The sequence below is a fragment of the Homarus americanus genome, unplaced genomic scaffold, assembly GCF_018991925.1.
Source record: "Homarus americanus isolate GMGI-L3 unplaced genomic scaffold, GMGI_Hamer_2.0 scaffold28, whole genome shotgun sequence".
Lineage (NCBI taxonomy): Eukaryota > Metazoa > Arthropoda > Malacostraca > Decapoda > Nephropidae > Homarus > Homarus americanus.
In genome coordinates this window covers 5,155,854-5,175,536 of record NW_024742238.1, presented here as the reverse complement: position 1 = coordinate 5,175,536, position 19,683 = coordinate 5,155,854, and the positions used below count along the sequence as shown (strand labels likewise).

The following is a 19,683-nucleotide window of genomic DNA, read 5'->3' as shown; positions in this document are numbered from 1 at the left end:
TCAGTTAGGAACCTAAAATTTTGCGTAAATGTAGCTTAATGTTACTGAAAGACACGACATGATCCTGAGAGTTATCAGGTATCATGTGACCCGTCAGTGGCGTTTAACCATTTTCACTCAGTCACACCATGACGTTCACTATATTCAAGTTTGTCGCTACATTTATGCAAAAATATTAGGTTCCTAACTGATATACTTTTTAAGTTACGGGAATTATTTAGGGTTCCCTATAAAAAAATCTTAATGCAGTCTCTGACCTATGTTATGGTTACTGTATTTTTCAACTCATAATTTCAGGTAGATATCAGGTGTATATGTAATTTTCTTCATTTTTTTTCCTCAAATGCACACATTTAGTTCATACAGGATGTGACAAAAATTAAGAAATAATTATCATAAGGTCAAAAAAAAAATAGGGAATAAACATTTCTTCTTACACTGGAGTTAGCAAGGAGAGTGGGGGAGTGGGGGAAAGCTTCATGAGAGATCTCAACTGCTCGCTGTCTCCTGTGTTCAGTGTGTAGTGAAGCAATTGCCAAATGGGAATGCAGCATTTTCTTTTCCTTTTTAGTGGTAATACAGTTATCCCGTGTTTTCGCGTTTTTTTTTTTTTCGCGGTTTTGACCATTCGCTTTTGTTTTTTACCCCTAAATTATATATATATATATATATATATATATATATATATATATATATATATATATATATATATATATATATATATATATATATATATATATATATATATATATATATATATATATATATATATATATATATATATATATATATATATATATATATATATATATATATATATATATATATATATATATATATATATATATATATATATATATATATATATATAATATATATATGCGCCATTTTTGATATTGCCCTGTGAGGTGCTGCAAACAGACGCCACCCTTTGCCGCCTCAGACACTCGCTGCTCCGAAAAGCCTCAGTCCACACGTACCTACCGTACTGTGAACGCTACTGTGATTACCTCTTCTGTTTGTCCTCCTACGTGCATTCCACATGGCTCCAAGACGTAAGTTTTACTGTACTGTTACCTTTGTTCTCTGGGGGTTTTTTTTGCTGTTCTATAAATATCACCTTGCCAACTATTTTTTCTTTATTATGTTTACTTGGTATTGTAATTAAATTTTATTCAACTTAATATAAGGATAGAATACATAATAGGAATGGAACTTACCAATGTGTTTGGGCTGAGGTGTGGTGGGAGCAGACTGAGGCGGTGCCGGGACACTGAAACTACGTAAGGGATTGCCAGACCGCTTGCCCAGTGTGTTGCTCCCTTCACCATTCACAGAACTGAAATTTTTTAAATTGTATCACACTACCATATTACACACAGTTTATGCCTTAAAGCATTTCTCTAAATTAATCTTTAAAAAAAATCACATATTTAAATATCTTTGATTAATATTTATTGCACAGTTTCCAAATTTCTGATGCTATGGTGGAAAAATAAACTACTGTACTAATACTTCATAGAAAAAAATCACATCCTAACATAAATTATCCCTCCAACATACCACAGTATTAATCAACAGTTGTTCTTTCTTAACTTGTGGTATACTGTATGTCTCATCAAGCTCTTTCATCTTTGTCTCCATATCTGTTTTATAAATGTTCAAACCCTATTGGCACGCAATCCTTTTTAGTCTCACACTAAAGCCTTTTGACTACTTATCCCTAAAAATTTTAAACTAAAAAAAATTGTAATCTTAACCTTTAAGCCCTGGGTTAGGGTGCTGCTGGCAGTAACCCCCGTTAAATCGAGAAAAAATCAACTTTTCCAAAAATAATTATAAATAAAAATAAAAAAAATGGGGGGAAAATAGGCGGATGTTCTGGAACATCACCCGGGGCGCGCTAGTCGGACGTTCTGGAACGTCACCCGGGGCCTAGGGGTTAATCTTTCAGATGTTTTCCCTGTACAACCAATCTGGATGGGATATTCATCTACAGTATTGAATAGTCTCTAATTCTAGATGTGACAAGAATAACAAGATATATCAGGCTGCAAATTTATAATCTTCTTACACACACACACACACACACACACACATTCCAATCTTCAAGCTTTCTATCAGTCATATTGTGTTTTGGGGTAAAACTACAGGTATATAGGGGGTCCCTGGGTTACGAGTGGGTTCCGTTCCTGAGGATATTCTTAAGTCGGATTTGTACGTAAGTCGGAACACATGCTATGTGCATACCGTACTTACAGAACAATGTTTAAAATCCCACTATATCATAGCCTAAGTCCTTATATACATCTAAAATCACTTAATTTAAGACAAAAGAAGAAATAGAATGATAAAATACAGTAAATGAAAATAAACAAAAATATGTCATCAGGTAAATAAAATAACTGTGAATTTCAAGTTTAGCCCCATTCATATTGGTGGGCGTTCATAAGTCGGGAACCCCCTGTAATTAAAACAACAACATTATACAAGAAAACACTAACATGCACCAGAAAGAATTCCTTGGAGCATATTGAATCACAACTATAGATTATGATTCATAAAACAACTGCAGAATTCCTGTTCAACAAATAATATTCTTTTATTCTGTACATCTGGTTAAAATGCACACCTTAATATCTGCCAAAATTTTGCCTGACCACCTAATGGGCAGTCATACCTATGGGACTTGTTTTCACTGTAGGCTATATTTTCCTTAAGGTGTGGATACTGAACTGTTTACATTACTGCATGAAAACACATTTAAGTTTTATGACAAGAATTAGTAGATAGACTCTAACAATACAGTAAGTACTCTCTTAATGATATCCCAGACAACGTTGTCTTGTTATACATTGCTATTTTTTCGAAACCCATGATTCTGATTCTGACAACACTGTTTTATGACCCGCCTGATTTATTATATTGTTGTCACCCAGCACTGACTACTTTGTAAGGTGTGCAGAATGTTCTCTCATGTCATGCTGCACTACTCTCTCTCTCTCTCTCTCTCTCATGGAGCATCACAGCATCCCCAAGCATCATCTTCCCAGTCTTTCTTAAGCTTCCACAGTATACAGATGAGTTTAAGTGTTTTGGCTGCAAATACACTATGTATACTGTAACCCATCAAAATGAGTTCAAAGCACTCAACAAATGGTAGTGAAGCTAGTGCTGTGATCAAGAAATGAATGACCATTTGCCTTATTAAGAAAATGGAAGTCTGAATCCATTTTGCTAAGGGTGAAGGGGAGCGCCCATACATGTCACAGTGACTCTTCCACCACTCTCCTTTTGTCTGCCACCCACCACACACTCGCTCCACCTCTCCCGATCAGTGAGTACAATACAAAATGATTGTTTTATCTTTTAATTAAACATATATTTAGTTTCCATTTATCTTTTTAGATGTATAATATACATTTCCTATAAAAATTCTATTAAATTTATGAATATGTAATGTATTTTATGGGGCGAAAGGAGGCTGGGGAACGAAACTAGTGTATTTCATTTCTTTCTTACGGGAAAACTTTATTCCATGAACGATGAGGTTTCCAAGAACGTAACCACAATGTTAAGTGAGGACTTACTGAACATACAAAAATACAAATATGATACTCCTAATTTGAAGAATGATGAAATAAATTTTAATTTTTCTAATATCAGGTAAAAGAAAATTTTGATTCAAGAACAATTCAAACTGGCTCAAGCATCAGCTGCATAGGTTACTTTGGCCCCCAACCAAATCCTGAAGAAAATTCTTGGCAAATGTATAAAAACTATCAAATTCTTTGATAGTTCCCCTTTAGCCATTACAATGGTAATCAAAATGATATGTCTGCATTTCCAAAATGGTCAAGGCTAAGGTTTTAAAACTGCTCATACATACAGTCATACAACATGGTCTGTTCACCGTTATCTAATCTATAATGTGCAGTTTTCAGTAAAACTTGTAAAACAGAAGTGATATTCCAACACCTTTAATCATTAAGCCTTAACCACTCGTGTCACAAATGAAATTTCTCAATATTTTATAGTTTAGGAGAACTGAAATTCTCAAACTATTTTACCTAAGAAGTTTGACCTTGATCTGAATTAACCTTGTTTGTATTCACCTGTATTGTGAAGTACCAGGAGGTCCCCCAAGACCACCTAGAAGAGGCTGTGCAGGCTGAGGTGGCAGAGGCATCCCCTCAAGAGGCATATTACCTGGCCCGAGCACTGAAGACATACCACTACTGAAAGAGGAAACACAATATTGAAAAGGCCCCTTTTATGACTTTGTGTGACCAACATCAAGTAGTGTGAAGTCACAAATTTAAGTACTGTACTGGGAGATCAGCTCGCCATATCTTGGTTACAACTGACATTGCCAATTGTTGAGTGAAATAATTCCTTCAATGTTGGCAAAAACAAAAGTCAGCTTAAGTATCAAGGGAGCAATAGGCCTGAAGATACAAAACCTGGTACTTTGGAAAAACCAAAATTGAATATCTTCCACATATTAAAAATATTAAAATTAGAGTACAGGTTGTACCTCTCTAATCCGGCATTCTGTGGTCCGGAACGATTTTAGTTTGTCCAATAGGTAGATAGGCAGGTTTTTTTTTTTATCTGAATTATTATTATTATTTACATTATTATTATTATTATTATTATTATTATTACAGGAGTATTAAATTTTTGCCCTTCAGGCCCCAATGTGGGTCAGTGACCTATGCCCGGGTGGTCTAATCCCCTTAAAAAAAAAAACAAAGCCCCGGGAAATTAAGGTTTGTTTACATCCGGCAGTTCGGCTGCTCTCTCTCTTTCTCCTTGACTATACAGAGTACAACATTTAACCCTTCAATATATATGAGCAGTAAATAAGTGTTGCTTTCATATTCTTATGTAGAGTAATGACGATATGTTTTCACATGTGCGCACTTACATACGCACAATCTCACTTTTTTTCTTACCATTAATGGTTAGCTACTTATATTGTTCCATTTATTAACATTAAATAACATTACAGGTACTTCAAACACCCATATTAATTTTTTTTACATTAATTTTACTACAGCTAAAATCAGGGTCTTATTTTCTTCAGTTTTATATGTAGAACCAATCAGTCACTGGTTTTGTAAGCTTTAACATAAACAAAGCCGGCAGCTGTCTAGTCTCCTCTAATATTCCACGTATTATTAATAAATTGTATTGTTAATTTTGCACACACAAACATTAATTCAATAAAAACAAATTCAGAAACATTAATTAAAATATATATGAACAGTAAATAAGTGTTGCTTTCATATTCTTATGTAAAGTAATGACGATATGTTTTCACGTGTGCGCATGCGCACTTACATATGCGATCTCTCTTTTTCTTTACCATTATCGTTAGCTACTTCTATTGTTCCATTTATTAACATTAAATAACATTACTTAAAACAACCATATTAATTTTACTACAGCTACACCCAAGGCCTTATTTTCTTCAGTTTTATATGTAGAACCAGTCAGTCACTGGTTTTGTAATCAACGAAAACAATGCTGTGTCATTTCCTCGTGTGTTTTAATATTCTACGTATTATTAATGAATTGTACTGCTCATTTTGCACACATAAACATTAATTCAATAAAAAAAGACATTCAGTAATAAACAATAATGAATCTTTTGTACACAAGAGAAATGACGCTGTCTACACGATTATGCACGTCGTCTGCACGTTGGCAGGCCGTTCAAACCCGTCGAAATCCAAGTTTCCGCCGTCAAAATTTTTATTTATTTTTTTTTGTGTTGCAATAAAATAAGTTAAGAATTAAAAACTCGCGAAATTTGAGAAGGTACTTTACGACATTTAACCCTTCAATATGTCTTCAAAGAGACTATGATGCAGAGAAAGTGGTGCTAGTGCTTCCAAGAATAAGCACAAGTCACTACAGGCGTATCTATCCAGGAAAAGGGTGAATTTCCATGGTCCGGCACCGGTCAGGTCCCGAGGTTACCGGACTAGAGAGGTACAACCTGTACAAGTATCTGAAAACCTGAATGATTCCACAAGTTTTAGTCCAAGGATTACATAAGCCCAATAAGATTTTGCAATATCCCAATATGTGGGATATATTTATGTACTGTATATAATATTGTTTGGACTTATATGAGTGTGTGTGTGTGTATAGACATGTCTATAGTACAGTATAGACTATACAATACTGTAAGCTTTTATGCTGTAGTGTACATTTTTAATACTGTACAGATTAAGTTAGAACCAACTGACAAGAAATTTTGACTGCCAAGCTAGCAACCAGTGTAAAGGACACAACACACACTTCCACTACAAATTACCATCAAACACCATTTTACAATCCATCGTTCATGGACTCAGGCTCAGTTGCCTTGGTAGCAGATTGCATCTAAGATTCACATGTTAACAAGGGTTTACTGTTTCAAACTGAAGCATAGCTTGTGGTGGCCTGGTTGGAAAAGCAATTGTGGCCAATTTGGTGATTCTAAAACTATACCTAGAAACCAAGTACTGTATACTGTACATTAATTTATGTTCAGTGACAAGAAAAATTCCTGAGAATATCCTATGGCTCCATATCATGCAAGGGGTAGATTTTGTGCATTACACATATTTTGTACCATAATTCTATGGGCAACAGATCATCAATATGCAAATTTAAAATCCACAGACGAGGCAGGATTCACATTACATATACAGTCCATATAAAAATACCTGGTGGGATTGGGGCTGTATGGATTTTCTGCAGGCGAGTTGTATCCTTGGCTGGCAGCAGATGAGAACTGTGGCATGGAGTAACCTGGTCTACCAAGAGTACCATCACTGTAAACACTACTAGATGTACTACCACCAACAACTGAAAGGCAAGTAAAAAAAAATATATACTGTATATATATATATATATATATATATATATATATATATATATATATATATATATATATATATATATATATATATATATATATATATATATATATATATATATATATATATATATATATATATATATATATATATATATATATATATATATATATATATATATATATATATATATATATATATATATATATATATATATATATATATATATATATATATATATATATATATATATATATATATATATATACTGGATTATACAGTAAAAGTAGGGTACTTAAATAATCCAAAATTATATCATAATACTGTACAACTTTTCACAACCTATGACCTTACAGTATAAATGATGGATTAATCCTGAAATCTGTTTATCTAACAGAGACCAGGCTGATGGGCCTGTGTCATTACACCATATAAGAGTAAGGGGTGAATAGCCAATCTAACTCCAAAAACTACTGACTGGGGACTTTGAAATATATCTTTATTTTCCTGTAATAACTAGAACCCTATTGAGAGGTTCTTTGGGCATAAGAGCCACCTTTCAAAGTAAAAGGCTGTTTGGTCATTGACATATAAGTCTGCCTAACCTAACCTAACAATCATCCTGCAGGACCCATATCATATTATATTAGCTGTCAGAGGAAGGAAGAGAAACCAGGAAAGGTTCCCACTGCTACCACTCACAGGATGAGTATGGGGTGCACAATAAACCAGCTGCTGTCTGCGGCAAAATTCAATTAAAATTCTATGTACTAAACACTGTCACCCTTAAGAAGTTAAACTGGCATAAACTGAATGCTACATACTTCCCGCGATTACACAGTTGGAAAGCTTGAGATTCTCGTATAAATAATAACTAATAAAAATCTTGGCCAAAGACCATGCTCCTGTTTTGGTCATATTCAAAATCAAAAAGAAAAAATCCAAACTTCAATCTAAACATGAAATAGCAAGGAGGGTACCAAACACTACAAGGTTCAACCCTTTGGAGTTTCAACCACCTTTTTTCTAGTCTGTTCTAACAGACTAGAAGCATTTTTTTTGAGAATTAAATATTTTCCTTTATTAAGAATTTAAAAACGATTTTCTTGTGGTTGTCTTGCCTCCACAAGTTAACTTCAAGCTCCATCTTTTTTATCACCTTGTCCAGATGAAGAAAGTATTTGAGAGCTATTACTCACAGAACACCATTAATTGTGACTGCCTGGACATTCTTAGATGCCAACTTTCTGTACTTATTCCAAAAGGGAGATACCATCACTAACAGATGTCTTCTACCTAATACCCTGGGAGCCAACAGATGGGTACCTTGTGTCCTGGGTCCAAGAATCACAAAGTGGTCTAAGAGCTTTACTTAACTTGCCACATTAGAGTAAATCCCTTGGTACAAGAGTAAACCATAAAAAATAGATCAGGGCAGCCACTAAAGTTTACACCTTTACCTACAATGCTGTCAAGGAACCTGACACAATTTAAAATTTTCTGGATTACAACTTTCTAATGCCCAATATATACAGTATATTATGATAACACACATTCTGAATGACCTGATCTTCACCTGGCTTAATGGACAAACTTAGCATGAGTGTCTGACTCATGTATACAGCATTACAGAGCTAAACCAAATTACCCTCACAATACAGTCTACAAAAATGTGACCATAAATTTCATGTGGCAATGACCCAGTAGTCTTCTTCCTTGAATAATGACATTTTTCTCACCACAGAAATTTTTCTTACAGTTTTGGTCAAGTGAAAAGCTGCTATATTAAGGGGTTAGAATGGATGGCATAATGACATGGGCACCAGCACCCCTGTAGGGTCATTAGGTTAGTAATTCACATATTTATGGCTTATGACAACAATAATTACTACTGTATAATTTTCATGGTTAGCTAAGCAAAATTTCAATCTGTATATACTATAAAATTTGAGACTATTTTACATTTGAACTCAGTACAATAACTAAGATTAGTTGACAACATCAATAAGCAATTATAATATTAGCTTCATTATAGTCTGCAAGTAATATCACTATATTAGGCCTCAGTTTTGTGTGAGCTTAACACTGCTGTTTTATATACATGTTAAATAACTATATTTACTGCTCTCTGTACATTTATGGCTGTGTTTACAATACATACAGCAGTACAGTTTGTGCAGAGCCTCTTCACAACACAAGGGTTTTTGCATATAATGTACAGTACCTGTATTTGGAAATACATCCCTTCAATATATAACCCTCCTACCTTACCTTCAATTCATTCTCTATCATCTCACACAACATTCATCCTTCAGTTATATCATATTCACTCATTATATACTGTACCTATTTATTATATATCATTTTTTTTTATTATTCTAGTATTTCCCTCCTTTGATATCATTCCTTTAGTAAATTTTTCTAATTCCCCATATGCTTTCAGGAGACACCATTACAACAGCTTGTATTCTATAGAGCCATTCTAGTGTAATGACTGTATATCTCAATACTATACACTGGACTGGACTGGATTGCACTAATCCTTTCAACAAACTTGCTAAAGCTGACAATACTGTATTTTCCCCATCATTCTCAACACACAGACCAAATTAGGTTCCTCTAAAAAAAGTCTACCCGGTACCTTATTAATACTTTTGAATATATTATATTACATATAATAAACAATTACTGTATATGAGAATCTATTATGTTCTTAAAGCCTCCTGACACACATAAAAAACACAGTATTATATTTGTACCACTAATATCACTTACATAATACAGTAGAATCCCGGTTATCCGGAGTCTGGGCAACCAGCAGATTCAACCAACCGGCACCAAAATGAAATTATAATCAAAATCTCTCCCAAATCAGCTAAAATCATATGCTTGAATACCACACACAATTGGGATGAGCCGCCATATTTATGGGACAGTTCTTAAACACGTATTACACTTTATATAAATGATGTGGTTCAGAGTTGAAAGATTTACCGTAGTGAGCAAAAGGTTAGCCTAATTTAAAAAAAATAATCAAATTGCATGTAAAAAATTAACTAAAATTGTTATTGATAAACAATAAAATTGATACACAGCATTTCATAAAATACAATAGCATATATTTTATGTACCAAAAATAGCACCTTCCACACTCAAACCATCTTTAGGGTGATATGACCCAGTTCAGACAGGCAGCTGACTTACAGAAATGTGGCTGCTGCACTGTGTGTATGCCATGACATCACATTGGGGGAAGGGGCGCGGTCACGCAGTTACAGCCCACCACCTCCACACACGTTCACTTTCCACGCATTCACATCCATGCTCTTCACCTCTTTTATTTTGTAATTTTATATTACATTTTCTTTATTTCTAACCCACATTGTTTATATAGTGACATAAGAGTTCAAGAAATCCATTTTTCCACAAATTTGTTTATTTTCATGAGAGCTTAAATTTCAAAACAATTAAATTTTTTGTCAAACATACGTGGAAAGTGAAAAACTGGTAAATGGGGAACAATCATGAAAATGCACAGATTTATGGAGACACGGACTTCTGAGACACGAATTTGTGAGGTCAGCCTGTAGTACTTTGCATTGTTGTTGGGGCTTCTAGGATTGAAGTTCAATTAACTGGAAAATTTCTTTATATGGCACCTTTTACTCTTCATAGGTGCTGGATAACCAGGATTCTACTCTAAAAATTTTTAACTTTTATCATCTCTGTATATTCCATATTTTCAGCCTTTTGGCTGTCATGTTGTCATGTTCTTTCAATAAACCATTACTTATTAATATTATTATTATTATTATTATTATTATTATTATTATTATTATTATTATTATTATTATTATTATACACACACATACACACACACACACACACACAAAAATATATACAAATACTTAAATGTACCTCTAAAGTCCTGTTGTCAAAAAATAAAAAAATAAATAACTGCAACTACTGTATACCTATCTGATAATTATACACTGCAAACATTAAGACATTTATGGTAACTTTACAATAATACATTATACACATACAGTACAGCAAATTGAACCCATGGAACTACAGTACTGTACCGTACAGTACAGTATACTTCACTGACAAGAATATTAAGCTTTACATGTAAGGAATATAAACATTAAGCACAAAGTTTTCTCTTTCAGAAGATGCTCAAACATAATTTTCTAATGAAGTTTTCTTTTGTAGCTGTAAAGTTAAAGTTGTGGCCACATGGGACAAGGATAATTATTAATTTTCCACCAAAGACAACACACACATGCTTTTACCTACATCAAGCAGAGGAAGGTTGGAGACTGTACAAAACATGCAGAGAAAAGGGCATTACTTACGGTCATTAGAAACATCCAAAGACATAATGAGAGGTTTGGGTTTGAAAGAGCGACGGTTCAACAATTTATCCGTTTCATCTTCACTCAGCTGATCACCTACAGGGATATATTGAGAACAAAAAATAAAGAAAAAGGTGGGGATATAAAAGCAATACGAAGGGGCTACGGTAAAACTCATGCTACATAAATAAAAAAAATAAAACATAAAAGGTATTATCATACACCTAAACAACAAATACAGTACATGAGTACACTTGCAAATACACTTAAAAACCCTACATTCTCTTTCAATTCACCCACTTCTTTCAGTAATGTTTCATCAACACATCAATATAAAAATGAACAACTTCAGTAACAAACTGGCACTACCATAAGAGTGGCATATAAACATTAACATCAAAATTATATCCAACATATGAGTTGTAAGAAACGTGTGAGCCTTTTACATCACACCTACATCTCCCAACTACTGCATACATTAAACTCCCAAATATTCCTGTATATTTAGTATTTTTGGATCGATTATCCATAGCAACTAATGTAGGATTATTGATTTTAATATTTACAGATGGTACAAATCCAAAACACATGTATTATGTGATACAGTACAAAATTTTTTCATTTATAAAAACATATGTAAAGCAGTATAAATGTTTGAATCATAATATTTATATAAATTACAACATTGTAAGTTGGAAATTCTTAAAAAAATAATAATAATAAAATACAACACTGTGAGTTGGAAATCATAATAAACTGTCAAACAGAAAAAAGCAGCAAATGAAATTACTATTGTACTGCACAGTGAAGCCTCGAAGATCCAGACCCAGTAAATCCGGATTTTAGAAAACTCGGACAAAAATTTTGGGGGTTTTGGGCGAAGGGGCCTCCGAGAAGCCTCCCTATGAAGCATTCCCAAAATAGAGCAAAGAACATTTTAGGCCCAAGGATGCTGGTTGACCGGTCGGTCATGCTGGACACAGGTGCCCAAGGAGGTGGGAAACATAAACAGGTGTCAATTGTTGTTTGTGGGAATATTTCATTCACTTTAGTAATGATACAAGGTTTCTTATTATGTTATGGTAAGTAAGTGCATGGTTTATATAATTTGTTTATCACTGTGCCGGGTGTGACCGTCACTGCCGGTGACTTCAAGCTGAAGCCTATGCTGATTTCTCACGCTGCCAATCTACGGGCCCTGAAAGGTTACTCTAAGAATTACCTTCCTGTCATCTACAAGGCAAATAAGAAGGCATGGATAACCGGCGCCATATTTAGCCAGTGGTTGAACGTTTACGTCATCCCTGCACTGAAGGAATACTGTGCCAAGGAGAACCTTAACTTCAAAGTTCTGATCCTTGACAATGCTCCAGCTCATCCTCCCAATCTCGACGACTTGCATAACAGTGTAAAAGTTGTATTCCTGCTTCCCAACACGACAGCACCGATGCAGCCTATGGACCAAGGCGTCATCGCCGCATTCAAGGCGTATTATTTACGCCGTACCATGGCCCAGCTGCTCAAGGCTACAGACAGAGAAAATAAACCAACGATACGAGAATATTGGCACAGCTTCAACATTCTTCATGCAATTATTGACAACATTGGCAAGGCATGGAAAGAGGTTTCAGAAAGTTGCCTGAATGGTGTGTGGCGCAAACTGTGGTCCGAGTGTGTCAACAGTTTTATGGGATTCACGGACTTAGTCCCAGCTGTGAATAGGGATATCCTCAGCTTGGCTAGACAGGCAGGCTTTGATGAGCTGGAATCAGAGGATATTGAGGATGTCCTGGCATCCCATGCAGAAGAATTCACCAACGAAGATCTGCAACAACTAACAGAACACAGTCCCGTTGAAGACGACAACGACAAAGAACCTCAACGAACGCTAACTTCCAAGAGGATGGCAGAATCGTTGAACATGTTCCAGCAAGCACTGCGAATCCTTCTAGATGACGACCCAAACAGAGAACGTAGCTCAAAGGTTCAATGCAGCATTGAGGACAGTCTTGGTTGTTACACCGAGATCTATAAGAAGATGCGTAGCACCAAGCAGTCAACACTGGATTCATTTTTCCGTCGCAGGACGGCAGAAGCAACTTCTTCACAATAGCCGGCAACCGAGGAGGAGCAAACATCAATGGAGGAGGAACAAGCAGCGGCAGAGGAACCCCAGTCAGAGCAACAGGAGGAAGCGGCCGCAGGGTCTCAGTGACTCGCCACCCTCCTCCGCTCCCGCCCTCCTCCTCCTTCACTCCACTACCCACCACACACTCACTCTACCACCTCCACCCATCGGTGAGTACCAATACAAACTTAGTACTGTAGTTCTATATTCTGTATATAAACTATTTTCTATAGAAATGGCAATGGTTTTCTGTAAATGTAATGTTTTTCACGGGGCAAAGGGAGGCCAGGGAACGTAACTCCCGTATTTTATCTATTTCTTATGGGGAAAATTGATCCGCTTTAAATTTGTTTCTCATAACGTTGCATTTTCATGAACGTAACCCCGACGTTAAGCGAGAATTCCAGCAATGCAAGTTATATTCTGCTAAGTCGAATCAGTGACATTTTATAAGCGAAAAACTTAAGTAACTCAAGTGGTCAGGATTTTATGTACTGTATTTTTGGTGTTTTTTAAATCATTATTTATCGCTTTTATGCATTTAGTACATTCACTGGAAGATTTGGACAATCAGCTGTATATATATATATATATATATATATATATATATATATATATATATATATATATATATATATATATATATATATATATATATATATATATATATATTTATTTATTTATTTTTTTGATGTGGCGACAGCCCTTGGGTGGTGGGACCAGCAGAATTGGTAACTACTGTAAATGTGGAGAGGTAATCCCTGTTTATTGCAAATTCATGTGCACCTGTATTACAATTTAATATTATAACCAAAATATTATATCAAAACAATGTGTTGTTTTTTTGCAATGTTATTGTATAAACAAAATTCAAACTGTGTGAGTAAGTTTCTTTTACCAGAGCAACCATCAACAAGACCCTTCTACATGCACAGAGATTCACAGTTGTGTCAGGAAGAACAAGTACATCCAGTACCTCTCAGTGAAACTCATTTCCACAACTTACAATAGTGATTTATGCATTTTTACTTTTATTACATACTTTTTATTTGTTTTAATGTCATTAGAGTAGTAAAAATGGGCATGCACAGTGGTGGTGCCTCACTGCTGTAGTGGTGGCAGGTGGTTAGTCAATAAAGACCAAGTACATGCACACATCTCTCAATAGTATTTTATCCGTCTTTTGGGATGAACAATCGGCTAAAGAATCCCCAGGATTCCTTGCCAGGAACATATCCCCTCATAATACATTGTTTCTTTTGAAAAAAAATTAGTTGTGCAATACAATTTCACAGATGGCCTCCCAAGGGTTTCCACGATCAGAACCCTGGCAATATATGAAAACTACCTGCACTATTAAATGAATAACAATAAGACAAAGAATATATATGTTATAAGAATACAGTACGGTATATAAAAAATAAGTCACCTGTAAAATAAAAGTATTTAATAAAAGAAAATGGTATGATGACTGATATGGGGGTGAGCTCGTGTGTATGTGTGTTAGGGAGGGGATGATGTTGAAATCATTGGCTGGACATACATACACACCACTTTGTGTGTGTGTGTGTGTACACAGCGATGGCACTGGTCTCTTATGCCCTATGACTGCCTAAGTCAGATAGTGTGATTCAACCCAGAAAATGATAATTTATAAAACAAACAAAAACAAGGGAAGACTTGTACAGTATATGTATAAACATCCATGTTACTATTGATGTGTACAGCACTCACACACCCAAACATGGTCCCTCTCACACAACTCCTCCCTTAAGCACACAACCATATTGAAGCTTCATCCTATTCAAATCTTATATACACTATCTAACTAATGCATCTAACAGGCAACCAAACTATTTTACTGAAACTTGTACAGAAGGCCTGATTACTTACTACAAAAGAACACCAAGCAGTACACAGCCACTACATTATCTACAAGATTCCCTTTTACAGAGTAACCAGCATAAACATATCAACTACAAATAATTACAAGAGAAACTATTTTTTATCTTATTTTACTATACTATATTAATGATCCAAATGAGACAAATACTTGAGGTGGAGTTAGCACTAAAACTGCTCCCAATTTTTTAGATGCAGTACACATGTTAAACCCCATTAAATGAATACACAAAAAAAAAAAATTTTTTTTATCCTTATCTTGCATTTTACAAACTACACATGACTAATTTTTTTTACACAGACACACATGCATATACAGTATCATATACAGGGTATATATGACAGAGTGAGACAATATACTTGTATACAGTATATAAAATCAAGCTATAATGGTGTTATTCATAAAGCATTTTCCTCCTCACCACAGTTCCGGTACATTTGACAATTATACCAAGACAAAATATTTTCTTGTTCCTTCTTATGTTCCTTCCAACTGGTGGCTTGAGATGGTGACTTTACTTGTACTGTATACCTTTTTTGTGGAGACTACTAGTCTTGTGGAGTAGCTATTAACTATATGTAGAAAGATAAAATAATAAGCAGAGAGGGACAGTAAGTTGCAGCAGGATAGGAAGTAACTTACGGAGATAGGTTGACTGGTAAGGAGTACGGCGGTCGAGGGTGGAGGTGGAAGTGTAAGTCGTGTTCTTGTCATCGGGTTCATACTCGGGTCCTGTAGGGGTTTGCGCACTCAACATTATCTACTCAAGCAATATAGGTTGTGGTGTCTACATAACTTAAAATCTATCTTTCTGTTCTATAGAGTTCTGGAATTTCAAAAGTGAAGTCCATCATCAATGATTTCAAATCATAATTTCATCATTGAAACTAAATCTTGAAAAAGTTGACACCACCACCACTGTGAGAGCACCTTGATGGGGATAACACTCCAAGCTTTTAACTACACCCACAGAGACAGAGTGGCCAACTGCTAGTAAGCAAAATGTGGAACATTTGAAAATCACAATAAGAAGCTCAAGTTTCTTGAATATATTATTGCTTTAACGTTAAAAATTAAATATCATTCCATTATTATACAGTATTTGCATTGTACATGCCAAGTTTTGTTCTGCTATTCTATTCTTGTTATATTTTGTCAGGATCTCCACTGACATATTTGTTTCAAGGACTGAAAATACACTGGAAGGAACATGAGTAGCACTAAATTAAAACTATTGATGAAGCAGACCACAAGAACCAACTAAACCTAACTTACTCTAATCAAAGCTAACCAAATGTACTCTGTGGCTATCAGGCTACATGCTAGCTTGGCTTTAGCTGGTTCGTGTTGTCTCCATCAAAAATGGTTTTACTGCCAGTTTTTGTCTTTACCCATCAGATTATATTATCTAGATCAACCTTCACAAATCTGTGGAATTCCTGTCAAAAATATCAAGAAGGAAGAAGATGGAGCTAAACTTAACATTTAACTTTTGTTTTCAAGTACAACATAAAAACTATCAGTGATATATGACATCTTGTTTTTGTGATTTTATGCCACATTATTTCATTAAGCAATTTCTTAACTTGTTATATAAAATTTGCAAATTAATATACAAAAAAGTTAACCAATATTTTTTATGGCCACTTTTTCTAGTGATATTATAATCAAGAATCATACTGGAGCTTATCATGTGTACAATAACGTTAAACTTCAACAACAAGGTAAAGTAAGTACAATTCAGTATGAGGATCTGGTATTGTGTTAAGCAATTAAACATAGTAACTTACTGTTGTGTTAAAGCTACAAATTTCAAATGCTCCAAACACAAGATTTTAGTTTAAGCCACAGACACATGGACGCTAGTGACATGCAATGCACATCACAATTTCCAATCACTGTAAGTAACCACAACCCAAAGAAAACTATTAAACAGATTACAGTAATATGTACTGTAAATTTTTAAATAAACTTTTTTATATGAAATCAGGAAAAAATTATATACAACACAGTGCTGAGAAATAAAGGATTTGCCCTTCCTTGCATAAAGTGTTCCAGTCATGAAAGACACCTGTCATCTGTCACAGAGGATATACCTGTTCAAATTATCATCATTCATCAAATAGAAAAAAAAATAGGAGATGGAAACAAATGGAAGAGTATTCAAACTGACCCCCAAGCATTTGTAAAATACCTCCTCATCATTCCCAGTACAGGTAACTATCTCACTAGAAGAGACACAAGTGACAGAACACTTTGGGTGCTCTATTACTGAGGTAATTTCACCATCTTCATGATGGAGTCAGTTAAGGCCTCAAAACTGGTCACGTAAGAACACCAAGACGTCTTGATATTTAGACTGTTAATTGCACTCTAATATGATATTATGAGATAAATATCCTATTACTTTATACTTTAAGAGCATGAAAGTTATGAAGTTCAATTGTATGATAGATGGCTAAAAAAAGATTTTCTTCTCATTCAATTGCTAAGAGTACTAGGAGGAATTCTGGGGTGTTTAATACTCATTTCATATGAGGCCACTGCCATAGTAAGGGCACAAGCTGCCAAAATCAAGTTACCACCACAGCAAGTTTCAACATGGTTTTCTTCATCACAAAGTGTGTCATATGTAGATGACCCAGCACCTGTTGTGAGTGAAAGTGAGGCGAGTGAACCCGAGGCTGGGCCGTCATGAGGCTGTAAACGCCCGTGCAGGCCTCACACGGGGAAGATTATGTTGCATAAAGGTTTCATAATGAAGGTATGACCAGCAAGGCAGGTAGGCCCCCAATGTGCTGATGGGTGTTTCACGAGTTGCCTTTTTCTCTATTTTTAAAAAATTTCACTTGTGCCCTTACTATTGCAGTGGCCTCATATGTACGGTACACTTTTATGGGGACCATTAGGATATCTGGCAGAAAATTTTTTTTTTTTTATGACATCCATCACACATTAGATCTTCATTCATCATGTATATTACAACCTTACTTTTCTTAAGATTCTCTACCCTGAATGTTTTTTTAAGGGATTGACAATGAGACAGAGAAATGACTGAGAAAGAAAATATATAATTCAATGTCTGATGTGTGATTGTAAGATTGAAGGACCCATACTGTACATCATCCTGAAAATTTAATATGATTGGTAGGTATTACATTCTGAAAATTCAAATGAAAGAAAATTATCTTTGAAGAAAATGTACTCTCAGTTCCCTCTAGCAGAATTTAGGGTTCATGAATCATCCACAAAGACATTACTCTGAAATTTAACAATAAAACCAAATTCCATTAAAATAATTACAATTCCTGGAGTTCATTACTGTATGAGAGAAGGAGTTCACAAGAAGAGAAGGATATGAACTTGGGCTATATTGTGCTCCTATTCATCAATGGATGATGATGGATTGAATTCTAATGGCACACATACCAAGAAATTATTAGAAGAAAAGATAAAGTGAAGAAATGGATCATCTGGTGTATAGGGGATGGCAGGAAGACATTGGGGACTGGCTGTTGATGATATGAATAGCTTTGGATAACATTCTGTAATTTTTTTTTTTAATATAATTTGTGTAGTGGAGGCCCATACCATCCCACTAGAGAGAGCAACATTCTTTGTGAGAGTACGACTGTTGTAATGGGTAAGAAGTTTTGTAAAGGTAAGTACACTCTATACAAGCCATGAAGAGGATGCCTATTATTCTGATACAATCTTTCTAATGTTGGATGTATGGTGGTTGCAGGAGAGGTTACTGATTAGAGTAAGACCAATGATATTGGCATTGATGACTCAGAAAAAGGGGATGTTACTGAATAAAAATGGATATTATTAATGGTTATACTGGTGAGACAAAATGAGCATGTGTTTTGGTGGTACTGAATGTAACTGATACTTATATTCCACTATACTCTGGACCCAAGATCTGTTTAAGGAAGTTTTAGAATTTAGATGATTTAATACGAGACTAAAATAGGTGCGAGTATTAGAACAGTACGATAGTTTTAAAGTATATTAGTATTATCAATGCAGGAGTGTACTGCTGTAAGGAATGGTGGGCAGATCATTAACACAGTATAGATTAAGAAGACGGAAGAGGCAAAAACTGTGTCTAAGTTGCATTAGTATACATAGGAAGGTAGTTAGAATGTGAATCATCCGTGAATGAGGCAGCTGGAGATGAGAGATAATGTAAGACAAGCAAAATTGTATGAGCAATTGAAAAAAATTAAAATACAAAGAAAATTCATACATAAGAAAATAAAGAGATGAATTGGAAGTTGCAGATGTACTATAATTTTTGGCTTAACAAATGGTAGTTTATCCCTCAATAAAACTTTAGACAGTAAATGCACTCCTACAGATTAGTCAAAATTACTTACAGTTCAGTTTACATCCATGGGCCCAGCAGATTTGTTT

At 34.8% G+C, this 19,683-nt stretch overlaps 1 protein-coding gene across 1 annotated transcript in view; it reads right to left on the bottom strand.

The window, feature by feature from the left end:
• The window catches only part of LOC121876565 (neogenin-like), an 84,920-nt gene that overhangs the window by 7,790 nt on the left and 57,447 nt on the right, over window positions 1-19,683 (bottom strand). The window contains exons 23-27 of the mRNA XM_042381766.1: window positions 15,907-15,996; window positions 11,234-11,329; window positions 6,723-6,864; window positions 4,116-4,238; window positions 1,221-1,339 (exon numbers count right to left, since the gene is read on the bottom strand). Of these exons, the coding sequence (XP_042237700.1) occupies window positions 1,221-1,339; window positions 4,116-4,238; window positions 6,723-6,864; window positions 11,234-11,329; window positions 15,907-15,996 (570 nt within the window). The remainder of the gene's footprint in view (window positions 1-1,220; window positions 1,340-4,115; window positions 4,239-6,722; window positions 6,865-11,233; window positions 11,330-15,906; window positions 15,997-19,683) is intronic.